A 21,356-nucleotide genomic window follows, 5' to 3' on the forward strand; every position below is an offset into this window, starting at 1 on the left:
TATGATCATGACGATGGCGATGATTTGTTGTTAATAATAGTAACGACATTTATAACGCGCCAGATTTTGCGGACAAGCCAACAACTCAGTGGTGCGGAGGGCTGCTCGAAAGAGGCCTTCAGATGTTTCTTGAAAGTAGTCAGGAGTGTTGATGTAGTGCCCTCTTTTACAGGCCACTTTATACGCGATAAACGGCATTACATCGCCGCACATTTGAAACGGCACGATCCCAGTGGCAGGTGTTCCATGTGCGGGCACAAGGTGACTCAGAACCTAGCCTGCATATGGGCATTAGCCTGCCAGTAGTAGAGGGCGATGATGGTTGCCTTTGGGATCCCAATTGAGGAAAATTTAGTAATCAAGTAATTAAGTAGATTGCTGCTCAGCTGTTTTGTGTAGTGAGTGTTAACCTCTCTCTCTCTCATGTGTGTGTGTCAGTTTTGTCCGGATGGTCCAATTTACAAAAAAAAGTAAAATTAAAATCAAAAAGCGATTTGTCAAATATCTCACAGACAACCCAAATCGAAAGAAAAAAAGCCTAGGGGCTCGTTAAAATATTACCGGGTCAGAATTAATTGTTAATACGAATCAATAATTCAGATGTTCTACAATAGCACTTGTGCAGCAATCATACATATTTAAAAAAAAAACAGCCCATCCAGTGTCAGGTTGGCCCGAGAGGATAAAGCCTTTGTCTCAACACTCAGCCGGCACTATGAGAGATATACCGCGTGAGAACCGGAGCCACCGCTAACAGGAAACGAATTTGGCTCCGGTTCTCACGTGGTATAGTTTCACAGCCTCAACAATTGGTAGATGCATTTCAATTGGATGTGCATCTCTAAGAGGATACACAATACAAAATGCGGTACAGATTACATTTATCTATGCACGTTGAGTAGGATTTGACTACGAGTGATTAATAAAGGAGGTCAATGTATAATAATATGCTGCAATAAAAAAGAGAGAAAAAACGTTGATATGTATTCTGTAACTATTTTCGACTGTGTGTTTCATTTTGTTGTCACAGAACATATGGATGGTAAAGGACGTCGTGTTGACTGTTATGTCCGTGCGGTGTTCGCTGAGTTGCATTGATTTCTGGTTGCTGAGCGAATACATTATATGGTCGCACTCCTTACACACAAAGTGTTTGCCACAAATGAACCACAACACCTTGCTGATCTCGTCAAGGAGCATAAACCATCACGTGAACTCCGGTCATCCTCGCAGAAGCTTTTGGCTAACCATCGAACATAGACGGTCACCAAATTGCGCGCTTTCAGATGCGTGTCTGCAACTTTTTGGAACACTCTTCCTTCCGCTATCAGGAAGCCATTGGAGTTGTGCACTTTTCAATCTAAAGTGAAAACTCATTTCTTTCGAACTGCTTTATGTGTTGAGTTTGTTGTCCTTTCCCTGCATCTCCGATTAGCACGGTTGGCTACGTACGGTGCGAAAGAAGTTCAACATACATACTAAGAGTAAGCGGAAAGTGGGCATGACATGTCGCCAGAAGGGATGATGGCTGATGGTGAAGAATAACGATGGACTGGCAGCGAAGGAATGCGGTGCATCCAGGAGTACGCCTACCGTGGAGATGGGACAATGAAATCCCTCTGGTGTGCAGGTACTCGCTACATCGCAGGCCCACGAGAGGCGTGAGCCGAATCGAGCCCACTGACTCCCTCTCTACGGGGTGGCCCAAAAGTCAGGACACGTAGGCTTATTACATTTACTGTCACACTCGCATTGAAACATGCTTAATTCGTTTATTCTTGAAGTTAATATATTATCTATTATTATTAATATCTATTTTTTTTCATTTTCAGATGACATTTAAAAATGGAAAGATACTTGATTGAATTGAGACGAAACATAATTGGTGAATCTTAAAAAAATTACACCTGCAATCTTAAGAAAAGTCATATATGCATTTCGAAAGAGCATTCATGCATGCATGGTAATGGCAGTCAGTTGCAACATCTATTTACAATTAAATACATAAATATACGTGATTTCTGTTTTTTATATGTATAAATATAACAACCCGATGTGTCCTGAGATTTGGGCCACCCGGTAAAAAGGGAGCAGTTGAACACTCCAGCATTCAGCTTTGGTGGATGAGTGGCGAGAGAACACAGTGAGTCTGGCAAAGCGTCACCTGACAATGGCGTGTGGGGGCTACCATTACTGACAACCGTTAATCAGCGTTGCTCGTCGCAATAGGTGTGCCGGCAGGAAGGTTAATGGTGAAGGCAGGCCTGCAGAGACGGGAGACGAAGCGCAGCTGGAAAATCCCCCCCCCCCCCGCACACACACGAATGTACAACACGACATCTGGAAGCCGCCGATTCCTCGTGATTAATTACGGGCGGAGGCTTGAGAAGACGCTGTTTTGAACGAGCGCGAGGAATGTGCAGACTGGCCGAAAAATGTTCGTTTTGCAAAGACTCTCACTCGTCTCATTGCAACGCTGTTGCCTCGGTTAATGTTCAAGTTAAAGTGCCTTCCCATGCAAATGGGAAATGGGGAGATGCTCAAGTCTACTGTTGACCCTGAACCTTGAGTGATTGAGATTCTATATTACAACGGCCGGGACCCAGTTTCTCCATAGGAAAATCATTTCTAACCTCGCACAAAGTGGCACTTGATTCATACTGTAATACACTTTTGGGTCAGAATGTGCAAGTAAAATTCATGTTGAACAGTCTCCGTCATCCAGCAAAAAAAACAATTTAAAATGTTTCCACGTGAACAAACGTGTGCACGGATGTTCCGCTGGTAATTTTAAGCATTTTTATTTTATTTTAGCAGGTAAGGCCCACTGACCTATAGAGCTCTTTTTCAGAAGCAGCCTGGCCACAAATGAGCTCAACGAAGTGGCTTATCACGTTAAACGCATGTTTATGAATGTGGAGCGAAAAACTGGACCCGGAGAAAAATTCACGCAACCACGGGGAGAACATGCAAACTCCAAATATGCAGGTGTCAGGGTCGAGATTGAACTCACGTCCTCCTTCATACAAGGCGAGGTAGTTAACATCTCGCCACCGCAGTGCCCCTACAAACAGCATCATCATAAAGTTGTCACAATTGTTTTGTGGCTGTGTTGGACGGAGAAGGGTATACGACCACTGGCAGCGCCAGTGGGGGGGGGGGGGGGGGTGGCACGTGCCCCCCCCAATGATCCGATCGAAATCCCTCATTTCGATTGGATCATTGGGGTTTATTAGTAATAAATCGGCATTTTGCGACCCCCACTGCCACTGTGTAGCATATTATTACGTGCCAGGGGCTCTGAGATTATAGGACAATAGTCTGAATCCATAATTGGCAATAAGTAATGGCAAAGCAGTTATAAGTGACTCACAGAATTGTGCGCAGTTGCGTATATACAGAGTCCACGGCTTCCCTGAAGGCATCGACACCTTCAGCGAGCGCAATGCCGATCACACAACGCGGTTCGAATTTGACCCTCGATCGATGGCTGCACCATCGCCGCACACGCGTCGAATAAAAAGCAAAAGACAAGCCCTTACTTACTAACAACTCCTCTATCATTTTTCATTGTTGGAGGGGTTGCCCCCCTACCTGGAAATCCTGGCTCCGCGATTCTGTACGACACACATTTCGCTCACTCGATCCGACCCAAAAGTCAATTACGAACCGTAGTATCGGTCGCGAATGCCTACGCATTAAAGTGGCACCGTTGTTATTGACCACGGGGGATACGAGAGGCAGTGTTGACACGAGTGACATCATCGAACGGGCAATGATAGAGCAATTATCTGTCTTTTGATGGCACGTTAGACCAAATTATATTCACGCATGCATACACAGAAACGGTGCGGCTAAGTTTTGATCATCTCAACGTTTTTTTTCAAAATTAATATGACTCTGAAATTTGAATATCATTGTAAAGTATCGGAACGCACTTTGAATGCGCTTTGCATATAACTCCAGACTTTAATATTGCTGTACCAGAGTTTATGAGAATAAATCCTCAGGTAAGTTAACTTGGAAATAATGTCTAGCTGTATTACAATCTCTAAAACAGATTTTATACAGCCCAGTCCATATACGGGCATGTGTATATACGTACTCACTAACAGCACTTATCCCAACAGTCGGATAAAATTACGTGGGGGAGATTTGTCTTCATAAATAAATCATCAGGAGCAGCAGTCTATCTACTGCTAGATGAAGGCTTCCCCACACTGCCATCTTCCCACGTGATATTGTGATGCCACAATTTGAACTGAAGACGTTGCTCCATCTCGAACTGATGTCCTCTGCGTAGTTCCATACCGTATACACATCATGCAGAAGGGATCACATCGCTCCAAGATTCTTGTCGCTTCCACTGGCTTCGCTCTTATCCCTGCATCGACCACAAATTCACTACCATCATTTTCAGACTGTAGCACCCTCCTACTTCTATAATCTGACGTTCTCCCTGCTCTCATGCTGGGACCTGCGGCTCTAAAATAAAACCCTTCCTCTCTGCGAGTGCCTTGGTGATGGCATATCATCCCTCCTTTACCGAAGCAGATGTCCCCTTGCAGGTCACATATCATCCACCCGGATGGCACACATTAATGAACATTGCCACATGTAAATATAGATTGTCATCAGGCCACGATTAATCTACTGCTTGGATAAAGGCCTCTCCAAGCCACTGCAACATTTAATGGTGCTACGACGTAACAATCCAGCTGATTCATTGCTCCATCTTTTCAGTGGACAAACTCTCAGCAACGTTCCTTTGCTTGGCTACCACTGCATCACTATTATTGACCATCGGCCATCATCACATGTCCTGCCCACGCCCACTCACGTTCGTTAACAGTTTGAATTGTCTATTTGACCTCTAATCCAGGCGTTCATATTTTTCTCTCTCTCTCTCAACGTAAACACAGATGCTGCATGCAAATGTGTGTCTGGCTGGTTTGCACCATGACACAATGTTGTAATTGCAATCTTAAGGTCATGAGTTTAATCCCTGGTTGGAGGTCAGCTTAGACTATCATCATCCTTCCGTGGTCAATAAAAAAGAGTAATATTTGTTGGGCAGTCAATAGTGGCTGTGCTGTGAGTGTGCCATGGAATGCAAAGGTGGAATTCCCACCATTGTCTTAGGGTGACTAATGTGTGTACGCACTTCCCGTGCCCACTTGATCGAGTAGAGCGACACTTTGACTGTTGTTTTCAATGATAGGCTTTCTGTAGTTTAGAGTTAGATTCTTCGGTGACATCTCTTTATCCTTCATTAGCCAAAATAGTATTGTAGTAGCAGGTGTAGTAAGCAGTAATAAATGCAGTGTCGTCAGTAATAAGGTGTCCCTCTTTAAATCCTGACAATTGCACTTTTCAAAATTGAAACACGTCGTTAATAAAAACACATTCAATGCGGAATAACCCACACATACGAGCGTAACAAAGGCTTGCATGGGTAACGTGCTGAAGGGTTGCTGAAGCCTGAATGTGGGCTTGATAGCCCTTTAATGACTACTTAGGCCCATCAAGGGGCTGATTGCGCGCAAATGTTAAGGTGACATTTCAGGTCCAATGCGCAAGCATTCGCCTCCTCCTCCTCATCCAGCCCTCGAAAATCCTCGCCTGCTACAGGGGCAGCCAAAGTGTTTTATTTTATTACTATTTAAATTAAAGGGGTTAAGAGTGTGATGATGACACCAGACTGGGGAGCTGCTTGCAATTTGCATTTGAGGATGGGGAGCTGCGTGGGCGAGATTCAAGTTGGCCAGATCCCGTCCCTGCGGTGAATAGGAAGAGGCAGAGTCAGGCACGGGGTGGGGGGGGGGGGGTCATTAACTCATCCCATGTCGCTTGGGATCCTCAGGACAAACATTAACATTTGCACTTCGTCCAGAGAATGAAAGTAATAAGAGGGCAAAATATACTGATCACTCGCGGTTACCATTATTTATTTCCACTTTTCTTTATTTTCTGTTCCCCGACAGATGACGAAAGACAAAAAAAAGATTCCACATCCACTCATGCTCCTGGCTGGATATTAAAACTTGATCTGCCCTTGTAAACAAAAAAAATACTCAACATATTCGTCAACAAGAGCGTGGCCTTTAAAGGAAAATTCAAAAACGGACGACGTTTTGGTCAATGGTCCTTCTTGGTGGATAAGAGTTGGGGCAACTGTACTTTACACTACGGGGCCTGATGAGAATAAAATTTCAAAAATATTCAAAACATTCCGATGAAGTTTTTTTATTGATATATGAATGCCAGTTACCTATTAGTAGCTATTGAGTAATACATCCTTTAAGAATCAAGAAGTAATTCATATTCTTAGTTTTTTCGGTAAAGTCACGTTGAAGAGAAACAACAAAATAACAAAATATATATAAAACAATAAAAAATTCTCACGACGTTTCGACCATAACTCAAACGGTCATCATCAGGTGTGTCGGTTCGCATAAATTTATTTTGAAAACGGCATATTTTTTTTTATGCCGTTTTCAAAATAAATTTATGCAAACCGACACACCTGATGATGACCGTTTGAGTTATGGTCGAAACGTCGTGAGAATTTTTTATTGTTTTATATATATTTTGTTATTTTGTTGTTTCTCTTCAACGTGACTTTACCGAAAAAACTAAGAATATGAATTACTGCAGTCACGAAAGCTTTAAATCAAAATTTAATCAAGAAGTAGTTCAATAAAAAGTCATTCCAATTAACAGTGAAATAATAGGATGTTGCTGGCACATTGCTTTATGGGAAGATTAACAAAAAAATCGTATTTCCCCACGACAGACGAAGACAATTTGCTCCCCGTGTTTCGACTTTGATTATTATTTGTTCAATTTGCCTTTTTTTTACTGAGGCAGAGGCACACAACAAAATGTTAGCATGAAGCTGATTGAGTAAAAAAAAATATTCCTGAGAGCCTTACAACTTCTTTTGAATTCCACATCAATACAAAACTATTGTGTATAATAGTAGCTACAGAGATCTATGGGAGACAAATCACTTGGCTCGCCAATGATTTGGAATTCATATTTGTAAGTGTTTATCGGAGCATTTTACGCGATTCCCAACTCTAGGCTGACCCTACCCTTTGAGTAAAAGCAATCAACCACTGGACTATAATTTTGGGGGCCTTAATTGGATCACTTTGGTTTTCAGACTTTTCTCATCATAAGCATAGACTTGAATTCATTTGTGGTTACTTTTTTTATTATCATTGTAGCCCTTCTAGTCGCAATTGTCTATATATGTGTGAGTATTTTATAGAACAGTCCTTTCTCAATCTACTGTTGTAAGAAGCCTCCCCCAATCCATGTAAGCCAAGGCTGGTTGTATGACTATACCTCACCATGATGGTCAGCGATGGTCGTTACTCATAACCGGTTTAGATATCACTCGCCAATGACGTCAGCCATCGTTGGGAATCAAACTCCCCGGGTTCATGTTGCCCTGCCCTCACCATTTCTCCACCACTACATCAGGTACATTAGATGTGGATGTTAACGTTGTATGGAGCTCCACGAAACCATGCGTAGCTGTCCTAAATCATTTACTGAAACATCAAATTGCCCCCACACACACACACACGGGAGTATCTTCCTATCATCACATTCCATTATATTTGAATAAATTGTCCCCTTTGTATATATTTTTGCTTCAATGTACCGGCATTAAAAGCTGAGCGAGCCTTTGCTCAGCGTGTCGAAAATGCCTTAATTGGCGAGTAGGTGGGCTGAGTGGGCGGTGTGCCGTGAGCTACAGACGATCCTGATAATGTCAGAATTTCCATGGAATGTCCTATGCGCATATATCTGCCCCCCCCCCTCTTTGTTATCTATTGGGAAATCTTCACCGTTTATCTTACAGTCCCTGCTGCCCTTATGCCGTATTGGTTACATTTACATACAAGGGTATCAACGTCCTTTATTTATCCCACTGCAAATCCATTGAGGTGCACATAGGTCTCGTTATGCACCTTGGATCTGAGTTAAAAGAAAAGTCAAGAGTGGATTTCCCAACCAATCAATGATAACAAAGTGGTCATCTTCTCTTTACAGTCCCTAGGCAGTACCAGATGGTGATACCACATTTCTATGGCCAGGTTGAGTTAATCTAAAGTGAACCCATCTTGACTTCTCACAAGGGAATACTTGTGTTTAGTGTTTATTGAGCCCACAACCCAACTGGTATGTGACCTCACCAGAAGCTTCAGGCGACCAACGATGCTATTTGGTAGACTTTTCACCTGCATGCCTCATCCTGACCCAAGATTCAAATTCCTCTGCTGGCTCCCAATCCAGACCCAGATCAAATTCGACATCACACTCACCTGTCTTCACGATCCTACGTGGACGCTATCCCTGGCTATCTCTCACTTCAATCTACCACGACCACCACCCCCTCCCCACCGCACAACACATAATCTGCTTCGGCAACCAAGACCTCGCGTTGACAACGGTAATAAAATACGTAATATTTATAAAGCGCCTTCTGCAAGGTAACTCAAAAGTGGCGTGCATCTCAGAAAAACAAATTACCAAAATAAATCGTAGCCCAATGGGAGGAATAGCTAAATAAGTAATCGGAGCTAATTGTGAGAACTCAAAGGAAGAAAGAGAATCTCGCCTTTGCCTTGCCTTCCCATTCAACCAAAAAAAAATCCATGCTCCCAGTCCGTCATTGTCTCTATGTCAGTAGGGCAGCGAGCACACCTCTCTCCCTTTCACCTGCGCCGTGAGCACCGGGCCTCGGGGCTTTCTGTCCGCAGAATCTCTGTACCCCCCCCCTTCCCTTTTTTCATCGCTCGCGCTCTGCAGTACAGGGGGTTCTTGCGTCAACATGAATAAATGCACGTAACAAAAAGAAGAAGAAAGAATCGACGCTTCTTGAGGCGGTGGTTGAACCCCCCCACGCCGCCACCATCGGCCCCTCGAATCGCGAACACCGCCGTGCAAGGCGCTCCACAGACGGGGTGCATTCCTCCGGAGTCTGCAAGCTTGAACTCCCCAGCTATCCGAGCTGTCGACTCTCTGCCATGACCGACTGCTTCTTTCTTTAAAATAAATTAGACCATTGTGTGTGTACAGCATTTTGAGACGCATGCAATGTGAAATGCTATTTACGCTGTACTGTTGTGTTTTATCATGACACTAGCTTTAATTGCTCATCCAAGGGCGGGTGTATATTGCAGTAAAATCTGAAATATTCAATAGCAAAATTGTTCAGCTCATGATTATTAATGAGGGAGGGGGGGGGTGCCCCATGTGGAGTGACGTCACTCGCTAATGGTTATTGGGGAGGGGTGCGGCATGTGGAGTGACGTCACCCGCTCATGATTATTAATGAGGGGGTGACGACCTTCTTGTGCGTTCGTGTAAATTTCCACGCGGGCATGAATATTAATGAGGCGGGGGGGGGGGCCTCTTTTGCAGTGACGTCACGCACGGATGTAGCACTGTGCTGCGTAGATTTATTTTTTACCGTCACTTTCTGTAAAGAAATGTCGTCATATTTGAAGCGACTTTGCGTAATAAATTATTTAATTCAGCTCGACCTTCCTCTGCGTAAGTGTAAAAATCCACTCACTCATGAATATTAATGAGGGGGGTGGGCCTCATGTGGAGTGACGTTTGGCGGGGGGGTGGTCCTCATTTGGAGTGACGTCACGCGCAGGACGGACAGACACTTCTGGGTGATTATTATCATTACATGCCTAATAATTACATCACTGTGCGAGCCTTAATACTGTGCTCACAAGTAGCTATTTCCCCGGTGGCCTATACAGCCTGTAGAGCTAAATGTGTAAATATGTATCGTCTTTAGGCATTAAGCTCATTGTTATTATATATTTTTCAGTTATACTTGTAAGTACTGTATGTACCTTTGGAAAAGCGTTCATGATAAAAAAATATCCTTTCTGTACGGAGTTTGCATGACATCAATACTGGAGGAGAATTTATGTAGTAGTTGCCCTCATGGTCTGGAACTCCCTTGACTGTTTTTCTTTGGAGTACCGTGCCAAGTGTTTTGCGGCAGACGGCGATGATTGCAATGGCTCTTTCAACTAAGTAATTTGATTAAACAAAAATAATGTAATTTACTTAACCAGATAAATCAAGGAGCCGTATACACGTTGCAAAGGTGTCCTGTATTATTTGCATTTATGGCCAATTTATCTTAGTGGGGGAAATAACCGGGGAAGTTATTGAGAAATTCACACCATGCAAACAGAGATCGGATGCACACATCCAGACTGATGGTTGTTCACACTGCCATCTCCTGCCAGCTGGGGAGCTCGGCGGGTTATACAGTCTCACAAATCTACATGACTTACTATCCCTTGTCTCAAAAATCATAATTAAAAAGTGAAAATTACAATGTGTACCGAGCACAGTGTTCGCTCGCTCTCGTAGACAGAGAATGGACTCAGAGGCGCGAGTAACCACAGACAAGCGGGAAGGCAGTCACCGTGATGAGTCGGCACCAACAATTGCCCAAGCTCTGCAGTCTTCTATATATTAAGATGTTATCGGCCCGGTTGATGAGTGTTCACAAAGTCATTATATTACTGGCATCCCGCTGTGAATAAACAGTGCGTGAGTGTGAGGGCATGTGCGAGCTATTGCTGCTCCATACCCAGGTCACCGTAGGAGCCATTTCTTCCATTTGCTGCTGCACCGGTCATGGGTTCTGCTGAACAGATTCCGGTGTGGGGAGGGAGGTTGGCCGGACAGGCTTCAATATCCCTCCCCACACCTGGGACCAACATGATTGAAAACTCATCATAGATTGAAAACTAATACTGTATCTTTAGAACTGCTTTTTTTGTGTTTAGTTTGTTGTCTTTTCCCCGCACCTCGGATTAGCGCGGTTGGCTACGTACGGTGCAGAATAAGTTCAACATGCATGCGTACATACAACGTGATCACAATCCACTCTGTGGTTGTTGATCAGTCACAGGCTGTGCCGCACACTGTTGGCGAGTGGCCCCTGGGTCTCCCACTCGATGGGAGACCCAGGGCCCTGCCTTCCACGTCGCTGATGCAGCGACCGTTTCCTGGCTCGGCAAGTCGAACGTGCGACGATAAGTGCAAACTCTTACATCGCCACCCTTGCCCGATGCCAAACTCCCCGCTGTTATCAATTATAGTTGTAGTTTTAAAATGTTAAAATTATACGAATTGTAACGCTAAAATCAAAGTTAAAACAAACTAAACTATTTTCATTTCAAGCACACGGCTGGTAGCAACACACATATTGTGATGCTATGGCTTTCACGATCAAGTTAACAACATTAATAATACATTTTCTTTAGCGTCGTTCATGCACATTGCATCTCAAAACGCCGTAGAATATGTTATGCACACTCTTTTCACGAGGAGTCGCAGGAAACCACAGTGAAGCGGGATGATAGCCAGAAGTCACATATGGTAGCTTTCTCGTAGTGCTACTGTATACACATATATAATATATATCTTGCAGGCCACTTCAAATCAAAGGCTCTAGGTCCCAACTTCTACAGCCCGGACATTAAACACTTATTTTTCCGCTTCATTCCTTGCACCACTCCACTTTGGAATTCCCTCCTCCCAATTTGTCTCTTTTCCCAATTTCTCGTGAGAATTGAAGAAATGTGTGAAATCTCATAGATTTAAAAACCTTAAAATAACTTGGCTTTTTTTAAAGGACTTTAAAAAAATGAACAGACAAGATGAGTGACATAGATGTATTACGGATAACAGGTACCAAGAGAAAATGTAAAAGAGTAATAGAGAAAGTCAAGCTAGATTGAAAACAACGAAAGACAATGTAATGTTTTGACTGGGAAAATGCTCGGTACAAGAAGCCCAGGTAAGACAGCGAATTAAGTTTCAGAAGCAATTTGAACATTTAGATGCAACCGACAGTATCAAATCCAAGGTTCGTGAGTAATATAATGGACACAGGCAAATGGAAGGCCAGAAAAGATATGGCACAAAGAGAAAGAGAGGGAACAGTGCTGGCCCTTGCAGAAAATGGCCCTTCGGGGCCCTTGCACGGCAGCTGTCAGCGGTGGCCTGACGGTACCTGGTGGATCTCGTGCCAGCCATTCTCATCCTCGCAGCCGATCGTGGCGTGGTCCTGCAGCAGCAACTCGCAGCAGCGTGGGTCGCCTCCCACCACGGCCGTGTGGTACAGCGGCGTCAGCCCGCGGTTGTCCTTGTAGTCGGCCGACGCTCCCAGGTCCAGCAGCGTCTGAGCCAAAAACGGGCATTTCACCAACGGCGTGGCGGCACGACACTGCGGTGCCATGCGACTGCGGTGCCATGCCTGCTTTGGAGGCGCGTTCGGTGGATCACGCGGTTATGTAACCGTTGCATGCGACCGGTTCTGAGATATGCGATTATTTGAGTGTCTGATCACTCTGCCGATTATCGGTTCAATTACCCCACTTTATTGGACAGCATTAAAAGAGTCGGGAAGAAAAGTCTCACCTCTGTTCCCAAGTGTGCTGCTCGAAAGGAGGCGTGGGACACAGCTTGATGACATCATCGGCATCATCATCATCATCCATATCACACTTGGTGTGGCTTACAGGGAGTTTCCTGCCTTCAGGGCGATTGGAACGTGAGGGAGGCCAACATTTTTCAAAGCGAAACGAGCAATCGACCACAAAAAAGTGTGTCGATTATAATTTTTAGCCGGTTGATCGATTTTATAAGGTATCACCACAGCTCTTTGTGATAGACAAACACCTCCTGTCTGCCGGTTAAAGAGCGTAGGCAGGGAACCATGTATCTGTTCGTGGATTCAAATCTATTATCACGCTCACACTACACACTTCAAAATTGTGCAATTAACATCAGTTGTTTAACTCTCGTGCACATTATATGGAAATGTTATGCCAATGTCACATTACACTAACGTTTGAAACAATACGTACACAAAAGTTACAAGAATCAATTCTCGATATAGAATTGTGATCTCCAAGTCCTGAAAATCAGTTGAATCTGTTGTCGGGAGCCAGTGGTGTGGTGGTTTAGGTTGAGCATGGAGGAGGGAGTGAATTTGTTACATGCCAAGAGCCACCTGTAGACACCAAGACAGGGGCTTTTCACATTCCTATGGATGCGAATTCTCTTCCATGACGCTCATAAGACTCTCATAAAAAAAATACTTTTAGGTATTTATGTTTAATACATGTGCTGTCATCTCATGTAAACCTCGCTGTATATTCATGGACCATTATTCTCCACCACTATGCACAATGAGTTATCTTCGCTAATACGTTTAATTTTCTGCCGAGAGGGTCCCAGAAATCTCGTGGTATGCTCCCTTGCTGTAACCTCTGACAACCCAGCAACAGTTGTTTGGTGATAAAACCCATGAGATCAAAACGGTTCCAGACTTTGCATGCTTTACTATGTTTACAGGGAAATATTAGTCTCTGAAGGCCACAGGCCAATATACAAAAAAAACACTTATTTTGTGTGGATAATTTTTTTCTGATCCCAATTAAAATGCTCCTTGACTAAAAATAAATATTCAGTGTGTTGGCCAAAACATTTCTCAGAAATAATCTTCTGGAAAAGTCTGGATATCAATTTTAGCCCCATGACTGACACAGCATAGGGAGGCATTCGACAGTGGATTTATCAGTTTAAATTAGGAAAGTAACTTACCAGATGGTGATGGGTTTTTATTTACAGCATTTTACTCACGATGGTAAAGTGTTAAGTTCCAATCCCATTGCTGTGCAGATTGTGCATATTATCTCACCCGCATAAACACAGATGAGTATAATCATGTGGGAAAGTCAATCACGGTTGTCCATGGGATTGACACATTTTCACGACCGTCTCAGGGCTTTCAATTGATAATCAGAATCAGAGTCTTTATTTCTACTGCAGGAGGAATCTGATGAGCTATGAAGCCCTTTTTGGCAGATGTCCAGTATAGGCGGGTCTGCCAGTTACAAGAACAAACAAAAGATGTGAAAGCCATCCCCAATGTTCACGGTTTACTGCCGACAAGGCCTGTGATGAGCTCAGTTTTTAGGGCACAACATTCCACTGCGTAGTCATTCAGGTGGGCCACGTTTCTGGCTTGGCCCTGACCCCAAAATGGCAGATGGGGGGGAGGGTCCCAGTGGAAGGAATATATACTAAATCTGGATAGGGGGATGGGGGGAAACTTAACTAGGGCAGGTCTCCAAGCACAATTTACCACGTTTGTAAAACGCTGGGCAGTGGTAACATTAGAGAAGTAAAGCATTTGCACAGTGTTTTACATCTGAACGTTGCAATGTGTGACGTCATTGTGTTGACACTACACTTGTGTCAAAAATTGCTTCCTCTTCCCACATGCTATAACTGTGCCCTGTGCAAGACGATCCATACAAAACCTTTTGTTTCTGGCATTCAACATCTATAAATGAACGTATTGACGGTACGCCAGTTCGTGGTATAAAAAAAAGCACATTTTTCATAATCATTGTTTATTTTCCCACGATTCGCAAACCCCGGTCAGAAAATCTTGCGGGGTGGTGTCTCAAAAGCAGTTCTCGTGATGTCGAAGCAGTCGGAAGACGAATGTCAGTTCAAATCTTGATTTTAGAACTGTTTTACGAGGACCGGTGTACAGCATTTTCCTCACGATGGTAAAGTGTTAAGTTCCAATTCCATTTCTGTGCAGATTGTGCATATTATCCCACCCGCGTAAACACAGATGAGTATAATTCTGCGGGAAAGTCAATCACGGCAAAAATTATTATTTTGTCCTCTCTGCTCGAACCGTGCATTCATATTAAGAATTAATTTTCCTGACAATTCTGTGCATGTGTAGTGACATTGATGAGTCACTGTAGCGTGTGCCGCTGGGAGATTGGTAGACAATAGAATTAGGGGTAACAGCCCGTTCTACCATTTGCACCTGTGGACAAGGTACGGAGCCATCCATCTGGGGGATCCAAAGGGGTGCGGGGCCGAGGGCAAAGCCTGGCCACGCTGGGCAGGATAAAAGGCGAGCTCCGACTCACAGTCAGGGCTACTGCGATCTGGAGTGGTACTCTTCGTGCCGGCGCTGTGATCATCACCCTCTTCAAGCTGTGAGTCTGGCAGCATATTGGCTGTCCCGACCCGGTATGTAGTTATCCCCTAAGGCTGTGAAGGTCAGAATAAAAGAGAGAGAGAGAGAGAGCGTACCTCCTACTAGTGTCTGTGAATTAGCACACTATCACCGTGTGTGAAATAAAGGTTGATTTTATGGTCCTCACAGAAGGAGTAACTTTTTTTTTTAAATCCACGAAGGAAGTCCAAGGAAGTTGCAGGCTGCTGATGCATTCAGATGTTAGCCCTCTTGTTCACAACCCACTCTGAGCACAATTGACGCCAATTAATCTAGAGCCTTGGGGTGTAGTTTACATTGAGTGATCACGCAATGCAGAGTGAGGGGATGGTGTTTGTTAGGGAGTGGACAGACAGTGACTTGGACCAGGAACATTACCAAGTTACTCGCATTACCAATATATTATCAAATGCCAATTAATACTGCGGGTATATTTAACTGTAAAAACACACGTGCCATATGCTTCACAGTGGATGGTAAAGATTCCATGATGCCCTTTGCAAAAGTAGGCCATGGTGTGCCAGCTCAGAAAATCGGGCTTTGTCGAGATATTGCAGAACGCATAGCTCCCGAGCAGGGCTGCTCATAGGTAGAGTTTGCTTGATGCAATGCAAGTTGATGCGACTCATTGTGCATGCTTTGGCCCGAACGCTCCCGACATTAAGCTTGCAGGATTGTTTACAATGCTCGGGCCTAGAACCTTGCCCATTTATTGAGCTGGTAATCATACACTAAACTAAACAATGTTTTATTTATTTTATCAGTTAAGGCTCACTGAGCTATATAGTTCCTTTTTCAGAAGTGACATGTCTATTACAAAGGATAGCTAAACGAAGTGGCTTATTGCAGCCAAATAAATGCATGTTGATTCTGAATGTGGAGGGAAAAATCGGAGGACCTGGACAAATGTCCATGCGACCACCACGGGGAGAACATGCAAACTCTAAATATACAGGTGTTATGGTCTGGATCGAACCCATGACCTCCCGCACACCAGGCGAGGTAGCTAGCATCTTGCCACAGTGGTGCTCAGTTTCGAGCTTCCACCCGAAACATGTAAGTCAATGCTTGCGAGCGTATTCAGGAGTAGACTTGCTCGTAGAGTCGTAGTGAATTGCAGCACAAAAAAATTCACGTGCAATGCACCTCTCTACGCTTCACATGAGGTTAATTTATTTCAGTTTAAGGTGATCGCGGCATGTCACTGTGAAGGGTGCATGATGTTTCACCGAACGTGGCAAATACATGTTAGGACGTGACACCAGGAACAACACCGAGAGGCCCTGTGGGCTGCATAGATGGGTGTCAGCCGTCCATTAGCGCAGGCGGGGCTAGAGGAGCTAACTACAGACTCATCGGGTGATTGTGGTCCTAACGCTGGACCACAATTACCCGATGAGGTGTTTTCACATCGACAGAGGAAAATTGCTGGCAGGTCTCTAATATTACCGCATCACCACATCACACCCCTCCATCCTTCAATCAACCCTTTCCCATTCCGATGACGTACGTGTACTTAAACTAAAAATAACTTTATCAGTACCAAGGCTCCCACAAGGCCATGCAGGAGGGCGTGTGGCACAGTTTGGCGCCAGCTATCTTAGAGTGCGGTTGTGTTGCTACAATTCTCTGCGGTGAGAACAATGTCTTTAAAAACAATGCCGCTACGCCTCTTTAAATAAAGTTAATGATAACCGCTTGTGCATTCCGAGATTCAGCGGTGGACAGGACCCCACCCTGCAACTTGCCATCGCCTCGGAAAGGGAAAGGGTTAAGCATCACACTTACGGATACATGAAGCCTTACGCAACAGCAGAACGTAAGGGTTACTGAGAAGATAGTCCTTGTGTTGAAACACAGAAGAGGCTCTTGAAGAGGTAAAAGCGGAACCGAGGGAGCTATGTTCAAGATGCCTCGATCGTTATTGAGATATTCAAGGATAAGTGGCAAATGGTGTCAAGAGCAGGATAATCCATATTGAGATGGATCCACAATCACAGTACCGTCACTGTAGCATAACCTCTGTGGACACCAGAACATAATATGCAATCGGCACCAATTAGTCGTCCCTCAGTTAACAGTGACATCGGTGAATTGATTTCAGCTAACATTATGCCTTCCAAAGAACCATATGCTTTAGACTAACGTTAACATTTTGATTAATGGATAACGTAATATCCACGTGGGGCACCAATTTCGGCCAATCCGAGCGCTCATAGGTGGGGCTGAGCCATGCCCTCAGCCAATCAGCGACGCCCATTTATGAGCGTTTCGACCTCGACTGGCTTTGTTTACGGTTTGTCTTTTGACAGAGGAAACAGCTCTCTTCGATTAACAGTTATTGCGATGAAAAGTAGTTTCCATGGAATGGATTAAAAACGACTACTGTACATTCGAATTGTCCTCACTGAGTCACGTCGTCAAACATAATTCAGTGAGACGAGCATCACGTTATGTCGGGAACCAGTCCATGGTGATGATCCCAGAAGACGATGACCACAGAAGACGATGACCCCAGAAGAAGATGACCCCAGAAGACGCTGACCCCAGAAGACGATGACCCCAGAAGACGATGACCCTAGAAGACGATGACCCTAGAAGACGATGACCCCAGAAGACGATGACCCCAGAAGAAGATGACCCCAGAAGTAGATGACTCCAGAAGATGACCCCAGAAGAAGATGACCCAAGAAGATGACCCTAGAAGACGATGACCCCAGAAGACAATGACCCCAGAAGAAGATGACCCCAGAAGTAGATGACTCCAGAAGATGACCCCAGAAGAAGATGGCCCCAGAAGACGATGACCCCAGAAGAAGATGACCCCAGAAGAAGATGACCCCAGAAGTAGATGATTCCAGAAGATGACCCCAGAAGATGACCCTAGAAGACGATGACTCCAGAAGACGATGACCCCAGAAGAAGATGACCCCAGAAGTAGATGACCCCAGAAGTAGATGACCCCAGAAGTAGATGACCCCAGAAGATGACCCCAGAAGACGATGACCCCAGAAGAAGATGACCCCAGAAGTAGATGACCCCAGAAGTAGATGACCCCAGAAGATGACCCCAGAAGACGATGACCCCAGAAGAAGATGACCCCAGAAGAAGATGACCCCAGAAGTAGATGACCCCAGAAGAAGATGACCCCAGAAGACGATGACCCCAGAAGACGATGACCCCAGAAGACGATGACCCCAGAAGACGATGACCCCAGAAGACGATGACCCCAGAAGACGATGACCCCAGAAGACGATGACCCCAGAAGACGATGACCCCAGAAGACGATGACCCCAGAAGACGATGACCCCAGAAGACGATGACCCCAGAAGACGATGACCCCAGAAGACGATGACCCCAGAAGACGATGACCCCAGAAGACGATGACCCCAGAAGACGATGACCCCAGAAGACGATGACCCCAGAAGACGATGACCCCAGAAGACGATGACCCCAGAAGACGATGACCCCAGAAGACGATGACCCCAGAAGACGATGACCCCAGAAGACGATGACCCCAGAAGATGACCCCAGAAGATGACCCCAGAAGATGACCCCGGAAGACGACCCCGGAAGACGATGACCCCAAAAGAAGATGACCCCGGAAGACAATGACCCCAGCCCAGAGCACAACTCCTGGAGTCACTGCAGCCACCCGTACTCTACCCGATGCTGCTCCGCCATAAGAATATTTTGATGTTTAAATAAAAAAGATGGTACAACTACCTAGTATTGTACATTATAGTAGTTAAATGTGTTGGCCATGGGGAGGGGGGGGGATAGTTTGACCATACTTCACCAAGCTGGTCACTGCCAGTTGGTGATGGTAAAACATTTAGTACCTCACCTGAATATGCTCTGTAAAGAGTGGCTGACAACACGTGAACCAACAATACATATTTTAACAAATTATATCCTTCAGTACTATGCTGAGGCCATATTAAATTACTATATATAAAAACATAATATTATCAACAGTAGTGTTTTGTGTAGCCACTGGTGATCTGGCTAAGAGCTTTCAACGTCACAACACACGTGAGTCGGGTTTAATGAACGGTGGCTGCACGGGAGTCGAAGCGAGACTCCCAGTGTTGAGGGCTCAGTGCTCTGACATGGCAATAACGATCCCACACCCACCCCCCTCGAGCCACCCAGCCACCTATTTATTAGCTTCTTAACATTTAGCCAGTCATAAAACCTGCGCAAAGCAGTGCTTTTGGCGCATCCCTAACATCCCGCTGCTTACACATTTGCTGCGAACTAATCTCATTCTCTCCACAACAACAACAGTAAACTGCAGCGACGAGAAACGAAAGCATTGGTGGAAGCAACAGAAAATAAATTCCCACGACTCGGGGGGATTTGAATGAAGCTTTACATGCACGTTAACCTCCTATTGTGTGAGTCTGGGGTGTGGGGGGAGGGCGCGTTGCTCTATTACTTAATGGGAGGGGCTGCTCCAGCGAGGAGGTCCTGAGGTGGGGGGGGGTCCCAAAACGAGCGTTTAATGACCCCCCCCCCCCCTCTATCTTGTCACTTGGTCATTTACCGCACCTCAGATTAGCACGGTTGGCCGTGTGCGGTGTGAAATAAATTCAGCGCGCATACATACTCGTCGATGAGGGCCTTCTTTTTTTTTTGCCAGTATGCAAAATGAGAAAAGGTTTTACCCTTGATGGCAATATAACCAAGTGTTACGATCTTCAAACGCCTTGTTTGCAAGGCACCAAGTCTACATTAACCACACACGCACTTGTGGCACAAAACATGCAAACAAACGTGCTCTGATAAAAAAAATTATGCATTGGCTTTGAAACTGATTGGCCTACACCAGACGACAGAACGCCAAAATGCCAACAGTGCAAAGGCAATGCAAGACAGGACACGAGTGACCGTGATGTTTATTTTATGATGTTTAAAGTAACTTTGGGACTGCTCTTGGTGTTTAGTTTGTTGCCCTTCCCCAGCACCTCCAATTGCCACAGTTGGCCACATACGGTGCAAAGTAAGTTCAACGTACATAACTACACGCGCTGATCAAGGCCGATAATATTTGTGTTGTGCTCTTGAGAGATGAAGTTGTTTTGAGATTAAAACGTTTCCGTTGAGAATCGTCAACGGAGCAGCGCTGTTTGTCCTCGCATCGGCAATGTCCCCAATGAGTTGACGTCGCAATCCTACGGCAGAAGTGACGTGTTCATGCAGCCCACACCCGTGCTTTCGTGTAAGCTCTCCGACTTTGGTTGTGCTTGCAGATTTGACATTTTTGTGACAAATGCACAGCGCTTGCGCGCCCTCCGCTCATCGCAGAGGTTATTACGACAGGTGTAATAGTAGTAATATGCGCTGTCTGCTTCAAAGGGGGTGTTAACCCTGTCCCATTCCGAGACGTCTGCAGGTTGCAAGGTGGGGTCCCGTTCACCGCTGAATCTCGGAACGCGCAAGCTGTTGGCGTTAATTTTTATTTAGAGAGGCGTAGTGCCGCAGTTTTTAAAGACATTGTACTGTACTGAGCACAGAGAACTGTAGCGACGTGACTGCACTCTATGATAGCTGGCGCCAAAATGTGCCACATGCCCTCCCGTATGTCCTTGTACTTACAATTCCGTTCAGATTCGAATCTTTTCCGATGACGTAAACGAACGTAAATGTACGTAATCGGAATGGAATCAGAAGAAAAACTGGTGACATACGCGCACGTCATGGGAATGCGAAGCGGTTAAAGTTCCCCTGATGTAATTCGCAAGAGTATGCCATTGTGTGCCAGCATCTGGTTCGATGCCGGCAAACTTGCAAACGACTCGTGGCATTACACATAGCAATCATCACACCCGACTATCAGACTATTGCCTCAGGTGACTCTTCCAAATGAGACTATCCTGGTCTCTCGAGCTCTCATGTAGGCATCGGTTCAACAAAAAAAGTGAAGGTTGGGCCAAAAAGCCTCTTCCCTCTTAAATATTGCGCCATCTTCAGCTGCGAACTCTCATCTCGTAATAACTAGACATTGGCACATTATACCTATGCAAGATGACCGTGTGAAACCGTCCCCGCCAAACAAACTTGTTTTAACCAAAGTAACCTTTGTAGCCTTTCATTCACCAAAAACTACTACCGCACCCATGTCCGAGATTGAGTTTTATTAAATAACCACTGAGGAATATTGCCTGGGAGCTCTACGCACGTGGAGAGCAATGCCAGACATCGCACTGAACAACACGTGGTACAACCATAAAACACA

General features: G+C 45.0%; 1 protein-coding gene and 1 long non-coding RNA gene across 8 annotated transcripts in view; one reads left to right on the plus strand and one right to left on the minus strand.

Annotated features, from left to right (window-relative positions):
• The window catches only part of LOC116945424 (SH3 and multiple ankyrin repeat domains protein 2-like), a 661,289-nt gene that overhangs the window by 345,695 nt on the left and 294,238 nt on the right, over positions 1-21,356 (minus strand). For all 6 annotated transcript variants that reach the window (XM_032959740.2, XM_032959739.2, XM_032959738.2 and 3 more), the window contains exon 7: positions 12,077-12,244. In XM_032959740.2, the coding sequence (XP_032815631.2) occupies positions 12,077-12,244 (168 nt within the window). The remainder of the gene's footprint in view (positions 1-12,076; positions 12,245-21,356) is intronic.
• The window catches only part of LOC142928852 (uncharacterized), a 59,427-nt gene continuing 52,799 nt past the window's right edge, over positions 14,729-21,356 (plus strand). The window contains exon 1 of one of the 2 annotated variants that reach the window (XR_012945164.1): positions 14,729-15,129. This is a non-coding gene — a long non-coding RNA (uncharacterized LOC142928852). The remainder of the gene's footprint in view (positions 15,130-21,356) is intronic. The other variant, XR_012945163.1, reaches the window with a different exon arrangement.

This window comes from Petromyzon marinus, chromosome 24 (assembly GCF_048934315.1).
Source record: "Petromyzon marinus isolate PM22_M1 ecotype Great Lakes invasive population chromosome 24, UKy_Petmar_22M1.pri1.0, whole genome shotgun sequence".
Taxonomy (NCBI): Eukaryota; Metazoa; Chordata; class Hyperoartia; order Petromyzontiformes; family Petromyzontidae; genus Petromyzon; species Petromyzon marinus.